The 16,952-nt window shown below is 43.6% G+C and overlaps 1 protein-coding gene across 1 annotated transcript in view; it reads left to right on the forward strand.

Moving 5' to 3' along the window:
- Positions 1-16,952, forward strand: part of LOC126474347 (sialin-like) — a 68,782-nt gene extending 51,830 nt beyond the window's left edge. Inside the window, exons 5-6 of the mRNA XM_050101814.1 lie at positions 6,150-6,270; positions 16,729-16,952. Of these exons, the coding sequence (XP_049957771.1) occupies positions 6,150-6,270; positions 16,729-16,952 (345 nt within the window). The remainder of the gene's footprint in view (positions 1-6,149; positions 6,271-16,728) is intronic.

The following is a 16,952-nucleotide window of genomic DNA, read 5'->3' on the forward strand; positions in this document are numbered from 1 at the left end:
CTTCATTTCAGGGCCAGTGATCCATTCATTTTATTTCAAGAAAGTAAAGAGAAAGATTAGGATTTACGTTCGCTCAACGACGAGGACCATATGATCGGATTGGAGAAGAACGGGGAAGGAAACAGGCCGTGTCCTTTCAATGGAACCATCCCAGCTTTCGTCTTATGAGATTTAACGAAATAATGGAAAGCGTAAATACGGATGGTCGGACAAAAATTTGAACCGCCGCCTTCCCAAATACGATTGCAGCGTCTTAACAGTGGGACACATGGCTCAGTTCATTTTCTTTTACTGAATATAATTCACACTGCATAGACTGCCCAACAGAATCTGAAGCACTCAGAAGGGGAGGAGGAAAAGAAAAAAAACTTCACACATTGATAGCACATGTGATGTTACTTCAGTGATTACAAAACTGAGTCAAATTTAGCAGCATGAGTCAATACGACGTTGCACACTGTCTGTCCTGTATGCAGGCACTGTTCGTTTGGGAAGGGTATCATAAGCCGGCCGTGGTGGTCTAGCGGTTCTAGGCGCTCAGTTCGGAACCGCGGGTCTGCTACGGTCGCAGGTTCGAATCCTGCCTCGGGCATGGATGTGTGTGATGTCCTTAGGTTAGTTAGGTTTAACTAGTTCTAAGTTCTAGGGGACTGATGACCACAGATGTTAAGTCCCATAGTGCTCAGAGCCATTTGAAGGGTATCATAAAATCGTTGCATCTCCCCTGAAGCACGTTGTCCCACAGTTGTTGTAACTGCCTGTCACATCCTGGAAACCAACACTGGAAGTGAGTTGACGTCCGAGCTGGTTCTGCGCCTGCTTTATCGGAGACAGGTCTGCGGATCTTGCCGGCCACTCGAGTTCCTCAGCATTATGCAGACAGTCCATAGACACACATTCCATGAGTGGACCGGTACAGTCCTGTTGAAAACAGGAACCACGGTACTGTAGTATGAGAGGTAACACCTGAGGACATAGGATGACCTTGACGCACTGTTGTGCCGTCTGAGCTCCCTCAATCGCTACCAGCCATAAAAATTAAATGATCGTATGGCATTGTTGGCCGGGAGGCCCCATGCGGGGGAGTTTGGCTGCCGTATTGTAAGTCCTTTTTAGTTGACGCCACTTTGGCGACTTGCGGGTCAGTGATGATGAAGGACACTCAACATCCAGTCCCCTGCCGGGAATGGAACCGGGCCCCCTGCGTGATAGGCGGAAAGCTGCCGTAGCGGCTATGGAGGCGGACGCTACCAGCCATGATCTGAGGTCACACGCAATAGATCCCTGCACTATGACTCCAGGAGCAAAACCACTGTGTCTCTCCGAAGTACTGGAAGAATGGGAGCTCTCCACAAGTTGCCATCATACTCCGTAGTAGTGCAAAACCGCGACGCTTTGCTCAACACAATGCGAAACCATTATTCAACAGTCCATGCGCCCCAGGCACAGCACCACTATATATCAGACCTTCGTTTTGTGATGTTAACGGCAACCTGTGTATGGGAGGGTAATTCCCTAGCTTGACTGCTGCTAGTGTCCGACCAATAGTGTGGGATCACACAGAATGGTGCACTGAGTCCGTTACTCTTCCTCGGATGACAAGCATAGATAAGAAGTGCCGATGTTCTCGCTGCACAATAAGTCAATATTACCCTGCTGCGATCAGACGTTGTCGACCGGTAACTTGATGCCGAGTACTGCAGCCCTAAAGTTGCCATGCAGTGCAACATCGGGCCACTATAATATTCGAACGCCACACAAATTTGTATATGACATCATTCGCCCAGCAGGCCAAATGAAGACCCACAGTTCCGCCCCTTTCAGACTGTTAGGAGCTGATAACACTGTACGCGGCATCTCCTTTTCGTTCGCAGTGCACACTCAACATCCGACGCTGTTGACACCCAGTACGAGGCGTGGTAACACCACCAAATAAGAACAACAGCAATGACTAATGCAGTCTGATGGCAGTTCTACCTGTAACACAAAACTGCAGCTCTGCGTGTACAAAGTTACACTGACGTCTGCCAATGTCTTCTGGCTGCTTCAGTTTTTCCGTCAAGCAATATTTACATAGGGACTCCCTCCGAATAGTCGTCATGCGCATTTTCTCCGGTGTTTCGGCAGATGTTTGTAATTTCTTTTTTTCAATATGTTTTTGTTGTTGTGGTCTTCAGTCCTGAGACTGGTTTGATGCAGCTCTCCATGCTACTCTATCCTGTGCAAGGTTCTTCATCTACCAGTACTTACTGCAACCTACATCCTTCTGAATCTGCTTAATGTATTCATCTCTTGGTCTCCCTATATGATTTTTACCCTCCACGCTGCCCTCCAATGCTAAATTTGTGATCCCTTGATGCCTCAGAACATGCCCTACCAATATGTAGCTGGAGTCATCCCAAATAAATACTGCTTATCAGCTCCACCATACGACGCCCAGTGTCGATACAAAGTGTCAGTTGTTACCACATTGCAACAAAATTATTTTAAAAGCGGAATTTTACGTTTCCGTTCGATAGAAGTTCTAAACTCCGTCCCAACAGGCATTAAAGGCCCAACGAAACCGTCAGACCTCCGTGCCATCCTCACCCTATAGGCGTCATTAGATCGGATATGGAGGAGCACGTGTTCAACACCCCGTACTCCCCACTGTTGTCAGCTCCTCCGTCCAGTAGCTCCTCAGTTTGCCTCACAAGGGCTGAGTGCACCCCGCTTGCCAACAGAGATCGATAGACCGAATGGTGACCCATACAAGTGCTATCCGCGACCTAGCAGTTAACTTCGATTACCTGACAGGAACCGGTGTTACCACTGTGGCATGGCCGTTGCCTTTCCACGCTTTATTTGTTCATGAGATCCAGAAAATATTAGATACAGGCTCCCAGGTAGATGCTATTTTCCTTGACTTCCGGAAGGCGTTCGACACAGTTCCGCACGTCGCCTGATAAACAAAGTAAGAGCCTACGTAATATCAGACAAGCTGTGTGGCTGGATTGAAGAGTTTTTAGCAAACAGAACACAGCATGTTGTTATCAATGGAGAGACATCTACAGACGTTAAAGTAACCTCTGGCGTGCCACAGGAGAGTGTTATGGGACCATTGCTTTTCACAATATATATAAATGACCTATTAGATAGTGTCGGAAGTTCCATGCGGCTTCTCGCGGATGACGCTGTAGTATACAGAGAAGTTCCAGCATTAGAAAATTGTAGCGAAATGCAGGAAGATCTGCAGCGGATAGGCACTTGGTGCAGGGAGTGGCAACCGACCCTTAACATAGACAAATGTAATGTATTGCGAATACATAGAAAGAAGGATCCTTTATTGTATGATTATATGATAGCGGAACAAACACTGGTAGCAGTTACTTCTGTAAAATATCTGGGAGTATGCGTGCGGAACGATTTGAAGTGGAATGATCATATAAAATTAATTGTTGGTAAGGCGGGTACCAGGTTGAGATTCATCGGGAGAGTCCTTAGAAAATGTAGTCCATCAACAAAGGAGGTGGCTTACAAAACACTCGTTCGACCTATACTTGAGTATTGCTCATCAGTGTGGGATCCGTACCAGATCGGGTTGACGGAGGTGATAGAGAAGATCCAAAGAAGAGCGGCGCGTTTCGTCACAGGGTTAATTGGTAAGCGTGATAGCGTTACGGAGATGTTTAACAAACTCAAGTGGCAGACTCTGCAAGAGAGGCGCTCTGCATCGCGGTGTAGCTTGCTCGCCAGGTCTCGAGAGGGTGCGTTTCTGGATGAGGTATCGAATATATTGCTTCCCCCTACTTATACCTCCCGAGGAGATCACGAATGTAAAATTAGAGAGATTCGAGCGCGCACGAAGGCTTTCAGACAGTCGTTCTTCCCGCGAACCATACGCGACTGGAACAGAAAAGGGAGGTAATGACAGTGGCACGTAAAGTGCCCTCCACCACACACCGTTGGGTGGCTTGCGGAGTATAAATGTAGATGTAGATTTAGATGTAGATAGAGCATCCCAAATTAGCCAGTTACGATATTCCTTTTATTGCTACGGTATTAACAGGTGCAATAAAACACCATGATTAAACAATACTCCAGCAGCGAATACGTTACTGTGCTGTATGGCAGTAGTAGCAGGCATCGGGCGTCAGGGTGGTATTCGGCTCGATGCTGGACAACCCATCATCGTTGTGTTTTAATGTTCCTTTTCATGTACATACGAATATACCAATTGACCGATTTGGGAATACTCTATCGAATGGACACGTAAAACCCTGCTTTAAAAATTGTTTTTCTTGAAAAGGTAAACAAATCCAAACTTTCCTCTACGCTAGGCATCACATGAAAGTGGTGAGTTCTTTGGGCTTCTACACACTGCAAAAATCAAATTCTAAGTATCTGTTGAATTACGGGAGAAAATGAGGCCTCATGATTCTTATGAGGGACATGTGGTATATTCATTGACGTGGAATCAGAATCCACGTCCCTCCACCGACTAAATTCTCCCAGGTCATCACATGTCCCATGGGACAAATTGTGTTAGTTAGTTGCATGGTCCATAGATTGTTTGAACGATTCTTTTATTGAATGACGGCCGCTGTGGCCGGCGGTTCTAGGCGCTTCAGTCCGGAACTGCGCTGCTGCTACGGTCGCAGGTTCGAATCCTGCCTCGGGCATGGATGTGTGTGTTGTCCTTAGGTTAGTTAGGTTCAAGTAATTCTAAGTCTAGGGGACTGATGGCCTCAGATGTTAAGTCCCATAGTGCTTACAGCCATTTGAACCTTTTTTTTGTATTGAATGATGTGGAACGAGTCAGTTCACAGGATAGTGTACATGATTGGTGTTAACATTGATGGCCACATTATTTTTAGTCCTGGCTGCGATTTTTTTCAGTGGAAATTCATCAGTGGAGTAGAATTGTCCACAAGTAATGGTTTTAAATCATATTTAAAACTTGCTTCTCTACCTGTCAGGCATTTTGTGTTATTGGTCAAATGATAAAACATTTTGGTTGCTACGTAGTGAACTCCTTTCTGACTACTGACAGATTTAACAATAAGTAAAAAAAATTTTTTTCTCCCTCTAATGTTTTGGGTATGTACATTACTGTTCTTCTCAAGTTATGATGGATTATTTATGACGAATTTTATTAGCGAATATATGTATTGGGACGGCTCAGCTGAAATGCCTACCTCCTTGAACACGCCTCTAGGTGAACAGCAAGTGCTATTCTTACTTTTTTTATTGTTTGAGAAGCTTAGTAATATCCTTCTTTCAGTTAAATTTTTCGTGAATATTTACACCAAAAGATCTGGAGCATTCTACCTATTTACTGACTGCTGCTCATGTATGAAATCAGTTTTTGGTATGACTTTACTTGTTGCTCAGAAGTGAATATAGTGTTTTTTTTCTTTTCCCAAATTTATGGACAGCCCATTTTCAGAGATCACTTGATAATTCTTTGGAAAATGTCTTTTAACAACTATTATGTTGATTTCTCTCATATGGAATTTATTATAACACTAGTATCACCTCCAAAAATACCAATTTTTCTTGTTGAATCTTAGGTGGAAGGTCATTCAGGAATAGCAGTGGACCCAAAATTGGACCCTATGGGACTCTTTCTGTGATTGTTTTTTTCCTGAGCCACTAGAAGTTTCTACCTGTACGACATCGTCTGCATTATTCAGCACAACTCTTTGCATTCTGTTTGTTAAGTGATTCAGATTAGATGTGTGTAAAGCCATCAGTTCCATAAAATGTGAGAGTTTTTCTAAGAGAGTATCATGTCTACTCAATTAAACGCCTTGCAAGAATCACCAAAAATACCATCTGGTGATGTGCTGTTATATAAAGCTTGAACTGTTTGATGAGTGAACGTATAAATAGCATTCTGAGGCGAGAAACATTATTGACAATGAAAACTTGATACAGGGCTGGAGACGTCTTCAGATGCCCTAAAGGTTAAAGGATTTCTTCAGGAAAAGAAGAAAATCCGTATTCGAGTTCTGATACGGTTCAAATTTTCGTTGTTTTGCAGATTCAGTAGTTCTGACTAGTCAGCGGCCCTTTCAGTAAAGCTAATCCATAGGGTACTCTTAGGTCTTGCTCAACGAGATGTGATGCTGCACGGTGGGGTAACTCCTGTGCTTGTATGTCTACAGAGGACGCGATCAGGATGGGATGCGGTGTTCTACCTGTCAGCAGGCCTGGCCGTGGCGGGCTACACCATTTACGCCACGTGCACCAGAGCTGAGGAGCAGCCATGGAACACGCCCCCTCCAGGTAAGATCTCCAGGGAACTCGCCTTCTGCAGGCGCCATATTCCAAGTTGTTCTCCATACTCTTCAAGATACACACTAGTTCGTCTGGCAGCTAGAACAGTCCACCACAAACACAGGGTGTTTCACACTTTTTGGGTCAAATTGAAGAAGGTGATACCGGATCCACAACCGATTATATTGAGATAAACATAGTTATTGTGTTATAGACATAAACAGTGTTCATCACTTAACAACAATGTAGCTCATAGAAATTATTAAAAAGTGGTGACCGTCAGTCTCAATGAAATGCAACGGGGCATGGAGTTCTGCCACACTCTCTCAAAGATCCCTGTTGTTTGTTATACGAGGAGAGAGGCAGCTCTGACCCTAACAAGCAGGTCTTCATCTGCTTCTACGGAGGTTTCATACACCAGCGGATGCATACTGCTAGGTGGTCGGCCATGACCTGACACCATCTCCTCAAAGTCTGGTGATATATGGAGATCGTGCTGACTGTGGGACAGGACTTCCCCTTCCAATACTATGACGAGGGTCCGTGTTATTTAGGTGCTCGTGGACATTTACATCGAAGTGTGTTGGTGCACCATTGTCTTGAACCCATATTATTTCACAAACAACCGGGGAACAGTCTCCAAGAACTGTGTCAGCACATCTCGCAGCTACATCTGGTAACATTGGCCAGTCAGATGGAGAGGCAGCAAATAAGGTCCTAGAAGGTAATCTTGGAAAGTGCCCACTCATATGTTGACAGAGAATCATTGTTAGTGGCCACCAATGTGGGTGTTGCAGCTGTTGTAAACACTATCAGGGGTGAGTGGGGCCTCTTCTGCGAACAATACAAACTGTACTAAGTTTGGCAATAAAGCACTGCTGCAGATAATCCATTGACAAAAGTGACTGCAGGGCTGAAAATCCTTTAGTCCGGTTGTTTGCACACGTTCTTTATGATAGGGATGTAATAACTGTTCCACCGGTACTCATCACATTGTGTCCTTAAAAGTGTACATTTCACAGGCATAATGACGGGCATAATGAACCATGGACCTTCCCGTTGGTGGGGAGGCTTGCGTGCCTCAGCGATACAGATGGCCGTACCGTAGGTGCAACCACAACGGAGGGGTATCTGTTGAAAGGCCAGACAAACATGTGGTTCCTCAAGAGGGGCAGCAGCCTTTTCAGTAGTTGCAGGGGCAACAGTCTGGATGCTTGACTGATCTGGCCTTGTAACATTAACCAAAACGGCCTTGCTGTGCTGGTACTGCGAACGGCTGAAAGCAAGGGGAAACTACAGCCGTAATTTTTCCCGAGGACATGCAGCTTTACTGTATGATTAAATGATGATGGCGTCCTCTTGGGTAAAATATTCCGGAGGTAAAATAGTCCCCCATTCGGATCTCCGGGCGGGGACTACTCAAGAGGACGTCGTTATCAGGAGAAAGAAAACTGGTGTTCTACGGATCGGAGCGTGGAATGTCAGGTTCCTTAATCGGGCAGGTAGGTTAGAAAATTTAAAAAGGGAAATGGATAGGTTAAAGTTAGATATAGTGGGAATTAGTGAAGTTCGGTGGCAGGAGGAACAAGACTTTTCGTCAGGTGATTACAGGGTTATAAATACAAAATCAAATAGGGGTAATGCAGGAGTAGGTTTAATAATGAATAAAAAAATAGGAGTGCGGGTAAGCTACTACAAACAGCATAGTGAACGCATTATTGTGGCCAAGATAGACACAAAGCCCATGCCTACTACAGTAGTACAAGTTTATATGCCAACTAGCTCTGCAGATGATGAAGAAATTGATGAAATGTATGACGAGATAAAAGAAATTATTCAGGTAGTGAAGGGAGACGAAAATTTAATAATCATGGGTGACTGGAATTCGTCAGTAGGAAAAGGGAGAGAAGAAAACATAGTAGGTGAATATGGATTGGGGGGAAGAAATGAAAGAGGAAGTCGCCTTGTAGAATTTTGCACAGAGCATAACTTAATCATAGCTAACGGTTCAAGAATCATAAAAGAAGGTTGTATACCTGGAAGAATCCTGGAGATACTAAAAGGTATCAGATAGATTATATAATGGTAAGACAGAGATTTAGGAACCAGGTTTTAAATTGTAAGACATTTCCAGGGGCAGATGTGGATTCTGACCACAAACTATTGGTTATGATCTGCAGATTGAAACTGAAGAAACTGCAAAAAGGTGGGAATTTAAGGATATGGGACCTGGATAAACTGAAAAAACGAGAGGTTGTAGAGAGTTTCAGGGAGAGCATAAGGGAACAATTGACAGGAATGGGGGAAAGAAATACAGTAGAAGAAGAATGGGTAGCTCTGAGGGATGAAGTAGTGACGGCATCAGAGGATCAAGTAGGTAAAAAGACGAGGGCTAATAGAAATCCTTGGGTAACAGAAGAAATATTGAATTTAATTCATGAAAGGAGAAAATATAAAAATGCATTAAATGAAGCAGGCAAAAAGGAATACAAACGTCTCAAAAATGAAATCGACAGGAAGTGCAAAATGGCTAAGCAGGGATGGCTAGAGGACAAACGTAAGGATGTAGAGGCTTGTCTCACTAGAGGTAAGATAGATACTGCCTACAGGAAAATTAAAGAGACCTTTGGAGAGAAGAGAACCACTTGTATGAATATCAAGAGCTCAGATGGCAACCCAGTTCTAAGCAAAGAAGGGAAGGCAGAAAGGTGGAAGGAGTATATAGAGGGTCTATACAAGGGCTAAGTACTTGAGGACAATATTATGGAAATGGAAGAGGATGTAGATGAAGACGAAATGGGAGATAAGATACTGCGTGAAGAGTTTGACAGAGCACTGAAAGACCTGAGTCGAAACAAGGCCCCGGGAGTAGACAAAATTCCATTAGAACTACTGATGGCCTTGGGAGAGCCAGTCATGACAAAACTCTAACATCTGGTGAGCAAGATGTATGAGACAGGCGAAATTCCCTCGTACTTCAAGAAGAATATAATAATTCCAATCCCAAAGTAAGCAGGTGTTGACAGATGTGAAAATTACCGAACTATCAGTTTAATAAGTCACAGCTGCAAAATACTAACGCGAATTCTTTACAGAGGAATGGAAAAACTGGTATAAGCGGACCTCGGGGAAGATCAATTTGGATTCCGTAGAAATGTTGGAACATGTGAGGCAATACTAACCTTACGACTTATCTTAGAAGAAAGATTAAGAAAAGGCAAACCTACGTTTCTAGCATTTGTAGACTTAGAGAAAGCTTTTGACAATGTTAACTGGAATACTCTCTTTCAAATTCTGAAGGTGGCAGGCGTAAAATACAGGGAGCGAAAGGCTATTTACAATTTGTACAGAAACCAGATGGCAGTTAATAGAGTCGAGGGGCATGAAAGGGAAGCAGTGGTTGGGAAAGGAGTGAGACAGGGTTGTAGCCTCTGCCCGATGTTATTCAATCTGTATATTGAGCAAGCAGTAGAGGAAACAAAAGAAAAATTCGGAGTAGGCATTAAAATTCATGGAGAAGAAGTAAAAACTTTGAGGTTCGCCGATGACATTGTAATTCGGTCAGAGGCAGCAAAAGACTTGGAAGAGCAGTTGAACGGAATGGACAGTGGCTTGAAAGGAGGATATAAGATGAACATCAACAAAAGCAAAACGAGGATAATGGAATGTAGTCAAATTAAATCGGGTGATGCTGAGGATATTAGATTAGGAAATGAGACACTTAAAATAGTAAAGGAGGTTTGCTATTTAGGGAGTAAAATAACTGATGATGGTCGAAGTAGAGAGAATATAAAATGTAGACTGGCGATGGCAAGGAAATCGTTTCTGAAGAAAAGAAATTTGTTAACATCGAGTATAGATTTAAGTGTCAGGAAGTCGTTTCTGAAAGTATTTGTATGGAGTGTAGCCATGTATGGAAGTGAAACATGGACGATAAATAGTGTGGACAAGAAGAGAATAGAAGCTTTCGAAAGGTGGTGCTACAGAAGAATGCTGAAGATAAGGCGGGTAGATCACGTAACTAATGAGGAGGTATTGAATAGGATTGGGGAGAAGAGAAGTTTGTGGCACAACTTGACTAGAAGAAGGGATCGTTTGGTAGGACATGTTTTGAGGCACCAAGGGATCACAAATTTAGCATTGGAGGGCAGCGTGGAGGGTAAAAATCGTAGAGGGAGACCAAGCGATGAATACACTAAGCAGATTCAGAAGGATGTAGGTTGCAGTAGGTACTGGGAGATGAAGAAGCTTGCACAGGATAGACTAGCATGGAGAGCTGCATCAAACCAGTCTCAGGACTGAAGACCACAACAACAACAACAATGACGGATGCATAGTGCTAGGTGGTCGTCCACGATCCAACACCATCTCCTCAAGGTCTGGTGTTAGGACTCATCTTTGACAGGAAGCTTCGCCGGCTCTCTGTGGCATGAATGACCCCATCTCTCGTAATCTTGTGTTCACATAGATAAACTTCTTCCGGTTGTCATACATCTAAACTTTGTATCTGCACAGAGTGTGTACTAATGTATGCAAACTTAGCTTACCACTTAGCATGCGAATGGACAAAACATCTGAACTGTCTTCTCAAGCTCAGAGTGTCAAACAGACATTCTAAATAAATATGATACTGGCACTGTAAGGCAGCTAATATCAGGTGCGAATCATAACAAAAATCATTAGAAATGCTTTTGTCAAGTACCTAGAATGCATGAATTAATAAAAATGAAAGTTTAGGGTTTATTCTAGTTCAAATGGTTCAAATGGCTCTGAGGACTATGAGACTTAACATCTGCTGTCATCAGTCCCCTAGACGTAGAACTACTTATAGCAAACTAACTTAAGGACATCACACACATTCATGCTCGAGGCAGGATTCGAACCTGCGACCGTAGCAGCAGCGCAGTTTCCGACTGAAGCGCCTAGAACCGCTCGGCCTTAACGGCCGGCGTTTATTCTAGAAAGAACAAACAGCTATTCCCTTGTTTTTATTCTACATATAATTTATCAACTGTTGCTTTCAGGGGTCAAGTAATAAACAACAATCATGTTCAATTACTTTGACACTCAGTATCAAAATATTTAAGTCTTGGACACCTTGAAATGAAGATTATTGAAGTCGTTATCTCTACACATAAAAATTTTTTTCACAGGAAAGAATGATTATGAAAAATCCTCAATAGCTCATTTAAATCTTCGTTGTCGTAGTTGCACTGAGTTGGTGGAGAATAAATTTTCTTTTTGAGAGCCAATGAAAAAAAAACTCTCATGTACTCAGTGTGAGAGTAGGTTAGTATCCTAGCTTTTGATATTCTAGGCACTACAGTCTGGAACCGCGCGACCGCTACGGTCGCAGGTTCGAATCTTGCCTCGCGCATGGATGTGTGTGATGTCCTTAGGTTAGTTAGGTTTATGTAGTTACAAGTTCTAGGGGACTGATGACCTCAGAAGTTAAGTCCCATAGTGCTCATAGCCATTTGAACCATTTTTTGATATCCAATAGTCAAACGGTACACAAGTTGGAGTCAGCAAATTCTAGACTCAACATTTACTCTGGCCTAATGTGCAATGGTACTTTACCAAGCGGCATCTGCAACGGTGTTTTCTCTGTGCTGGATCTGAAACGCTAATTCCCTATTTTGGCCTTGACTGAATTCACTCAGTCGCAACTTTCCTGCATTCTGCAGAACTTTAATCTTTCCCTAGTCGAAATAATGGCTAATGCACTCTCGATATTGTCCGCAAAAAGTCCCAAAGGAATAATTAACTACCGCTTTGCTGAATGAGATTTTCATTCTGCAGCGGAGTGTGCGCTGATATGAAACTTCCTGGCAGATTAAAACTGTGTGCCCGACCGAGACTCGTACTCGGGACCTTTGCCTTTCGCGGGCAAGTGCTCTACCATCTGAGCTACCGAAGCACGACTCACGTCCGGTACTCACAGCTTTACTTCTGCCAGTATCTCGTCTCCTACCTTCCAAACTTTACAGAAGCTCTCCTGCGAACCTTGCAGAACTAGCACTCCTGAAAGAAAGGATACTGCGGACACATGGCTTAGCCACAGCCTAGGGGATGTTTCCAGAATGAGATTCTCCGCAGCAGAGTGACTTGCCCACGAAAGGCAAAGGTCCCGAGTTCGAGTCTCGGTCGGGCACACAGTTTTAATCTGCCAGGAAGTTTCATACCGCTTTGCTGTCAGTCGCCACAATATGTGAAACATATCATCCTCACTTCGCAGAACGCAAACTCTCAATGCCTTCGCTTATTTCCACACACTTCTGCAGTCTGCTGCGAGACGAGGATCTCACCACCGTGTCGAGTCGTGTCTGCGTCACCAAGTATTGCTTCAGTCAATCACCGTCTCGCTAGAGGTGAATATATTTTTATTTTTCATGCTGCGTCGCAGCCTAACCCTTTTAATGACATGCAGCCACTTATCCTCGGTCCCAGCCTTATTTAGTTAAAATGAATAAGGCACTGTTCTGGCCTTATCCATTTCTGCACTGAAGCTGGCCGTTCTCTTGCTAAATGGGAGTTATACGATATCATTAACCACCTGCTCGGTTCGTCTCCAAAATGCGTTTCACTTCAACTTGTTTGTTCCATGCCACTGTCCATATTGGTAGAGATTGTTTTGTTAGCTTTTGGTACACGAGATTAACTGCAATTGCCTTTTGTTGATGTAAAATGAGGTTCACTCCAAAAGAAATGCACACTATTTTTTTTTTAAATCCATGTTTTGTTCTACATGTTTGAAAGTTTTACAGTGAGTAGATGCATCCTTTAGGAACAATATTTTCATCTCTCCACATAATTTTCATCCCTCTCAACTGCCTTACACCATCTTGGAACCAGCGCCTGTATACCCTCACGGTAAAATTCTGGACCAAAATGTCAGAGCCACAGTTTGGCAGCGTGCACAAGGGAGTCATCATCTTCAAACCTTGATCCATGAAGAGAGTCTTTCAGTTTCCCAAAGAGATGATAGTCACATGGAGGCAGGTCAGGACGGTAAGGCGGGTGTTTCAGTGTTGTCCACCCGAGTTTTGTGATCGCTTCCATGGATTTTTGACTAACATGTGGCCGTGCATTGTCGTGCAGCAGAAAAACATCCTGCTTTTGCCAATGTGGTTGAACATGACTCAGTCGAGCTTGAAGTTTCTTCAGTGTCGTCACATATGTATCAGAATTTTTGGTGGTTCCACTTGGCATGATATCCACAAGCAAGAGTCCTTCGGAATCGAAAAACACCGTAGCCATAACTTTTCCAGCAGAAGGTGTGGTTTTGAATTTTTTTTCCTTGGGTGAATTTGCATGACGCCACTCCATTGATTACCTCTTCGTCTCCGGTGAAAGATGATGGAGCCATTTTTCATCACCTGTCACAATTCTTCCAAGAAATTCATCTTCACCATTCTCGTACTGTTCCAAAAGTTCACTGCATACCGTTTTTCTTGTTTCTTTGTGAGCCACTGTCAACATCCTGGGAAACAACCTGGCACAAACCCTTTTTAACGCCAACACTTTCAGTGTTCTGCAAACACTTCCTTCCTCTATCCCAACGTAGCGTGACAATTCGTTCACTGTGAGGCGTCTGTCAGCAGTCACCAATTCGTTAACTCTCTGCACATTGTCTGGAGTGTGTGCTGTACGAGGCCTGCCTCTGTGAGGACAGTCCTCAATATTGACGTGCCCACTTTCACCGCGTAACCTGCTTGCCCACTTACTAACTGTACTGCGATCGACAGCAGCATCTCCATACACCCTTTTCAACCTCTTGTGGATGTTTCCCACTGTCTCGTTTTCACAACACAGGAATTGTATGACAGCACGTTGCTTCTGACGAACGTCAAGTGTAGCAGTCATCTTGAAGACATGCTGTGACGGCGCCACTCACGGGAACAGGTTGAACTAAGTTTAAAAACAAGCAGGAAGGATGTATCTACACACTGTAAAACTTTCACACATACAGAATGAAAACTGTATTTTTACAAAAATAGTGTGCATTTCTTTTGGAGTGACCCTCATATAATTATTATTTTCCGAGGATCTCATACTGTATCGTCCTGTTGTTATGGATCAAGCTCATGTAAGGTCCATAAAATCTGGATTCCTTACACAGTTAGGATAACACCTCATTGGGAAGCGTTCTCTGTATATTCGCGTTGTTTTACGGGTACTACATCCTGCCACACCACACATTAAATGATTGTATGGCAACTCTCCTGACGAGTAATGTTCAATCTTTGACTTCGCATCATGCGTTGAGCACAGTTACACTCCTCACCATGGACAGATCACAAGCTGCCTGATGCAATTGACATGTGGCACCAATGATAGTGGTGTGTGTGTGGCACAAGTTAATGCACTGATGCGATGCATGCATTTGTCACATGACGACGTGCTAGAAGCTGGGATATGTACAGTATGTTTGTTTCCAGTGTGCAACACCTGGGATACTTTCGAGAGTGAGGCACAACTGCATGAACCGTTGCAATACATGCACTGAGACTTGAGGTCATCGCTTTAAACAGTTACTACGAACCAAGGTGTTGTTCCGTGGTGTACACTGTGTATGTCCATAACACGATAACTATGGATTTTCGACCATTAGTTACCTGTCTCAATATAATCGGTTGTGGGCCCACTATCACCTGTTTCAATTTGACCCAAAAGGTTTCAGACAACCTATATATCCACAACGACGTCTATATTGATGAGTGAAATCATTGTGGCTGCCAGATACCAGTAGACTGAACACGGCTGAGCGTCACTGCGGGCATGTGATGCAGTAAGAAAATTATGTAAACAGAGTGGATATGAATGGGAAATCATTCCAAGAGAGATACGGGTCGCAAACTGGAAAAATACGTGCTGACACAAACGACCTTGACAAAAGGGCAGATTGTAATGATCTGGCGCCTGAAAACGAGCATTTTCCAAACCGCGAAGCTAGTCGTTCGTTCGTGTGCTACTGTGTTGAGCACATATAGAAAGTAGTTCAAGGACGGTGAAATCACGAGCATTCGACACGCTGTAAGATATCCACACCTCATCACAGAAATTTGGGGTCGGACGCATACCAACTCGATAAAACAGGATGGGCGGCGATCTGTGGAATATTTGACGCCAAAGTACAATGAGTTTTCAGGCATAAGTGGTTCGGAGAACACCGTTCAATGCACATTGATGAACCGGAGGCTTCGAAGAAGACGAGTGCAACGTATTGCGATGTTGGCCCAACGGCCTCATCGATTACTATTGCAGTAAGTACAGGACCATCGAGATTGGATCATGGATCAATGGAATCACGTTTCTTGTTACATCAGGTCGATACACCGTCATCCAGGAGTATGGCTGCTCGAAAAATGTTCCGCGCCACGGACGCGAGCCATTAGTAGCTTTACGTTATGTCGGACATTCACTCGGGCTTCCGTAGGACCTGTGGAAGTAATCGACTTCACTGTAACAGGTGTGGAGTTCGTGAAAGGGACTGTGGACCACCTGCATTCCTTCAGGCTTGATGTTTTCTCTGACGGCGACATCATCTTCCAGCAGAATAACTGTATATGTAACAAATTCAGAATCGTAGTACAGTCTTTTTCAAGAGCATGCCAGTGCTCACGTTGATGTCTTCACAGCCGTCCACAATACGAGCACGAAGAGTCTCTACATTTGGTACCGGGGTTGCGTAGACAAGAGCTTTCAAATGCCCCCATAAATGAAAGTCAAGAGGGTTGAGGTCAGGAGAGCGTGGAGGCCATGGAATTGGTCCGCCTCTACCAATCCATCGGTCACTGAATCTATTGTTGAGCACTTCGACTGAAATGTGCAGGAGCTCCATCGTGCATGAACCACATATTGTGTCGTACTTGTAAAGACACATGTTCTAGCAGCACAGGTAGAGTATCCCGTGTGAAATCATGATAACGTGCTCCATTGAGCGTAGGTGGAAGAACATCAAGATATCACCAACAATGACTGCCCAAATGTTCACAGAACGTTCACACATGCACTGAAGTCAACATTACCTTTCTTCAATTGGGCCAACTGGCGGTGAATCGAGGAAGTACAGTACATACTGACGAAACTAAAATGAGCTCTAACATGGAAATTAAGCGTTTCCGGACATATGTCCACATAACATCTTTTCTTTATTTGTGTGTGAGGAATGTTTCCTGGAAGTTTGGCCGTACCTTTTTGTAACACCCTGTATATTCAGTGCATCATGTAAAAGAATTCTGTGAAGTATTTGTAAAGGCTTCGTCAAAAAGAAAAAAAAATTCACTGTGACTGCATTGCACAACAAGAATATCAAAAAACAAATGATAAATGACTCTCTTGGTATTTTCTCTTGCACTTTATTGCTTTAGCAAGCATGCTTCGTGCATTACTTTTCCTTCTAGTCTTACGAATCTTCTTTCTTTTTACTTAATTCACGTGTTTACATCTTTTTTCTTGTTTCAGACGAGCAACCCAAAGAAAACTGCGAAAGAGGAATCGACAACATGATCTTCGATGGTGATCAGAGATCTCCTAGCTCTTCTATTAAAGCCAACCATGACACTGTAGAAAATACCACGTCCTCTTCTATTAAAGCGAACCAGCACACTGAATACAGTACCACATCCTCTCCTAGTAAAGCCAACCAGCACGCTGTAGACAGTGCCACGTCTGTACCTGTTGTTTAG

Source organism: Schistocerca serialis, chromosome 4, assembly GCF_023864345.2.
Source record: "Schistocerca serialis cubense isolate TAMUIC-IGC-003099 chromosome 4, iqSchSeri2.2, whole genome shotgun sequence".
In the NCBI taxonomy this organism is placed as follows: Eukaryota; Metazoa; Arthropoda; class Insecta; order Orthoptera; family Acrididae; genus Schistocerca; species Schistocerca serialis.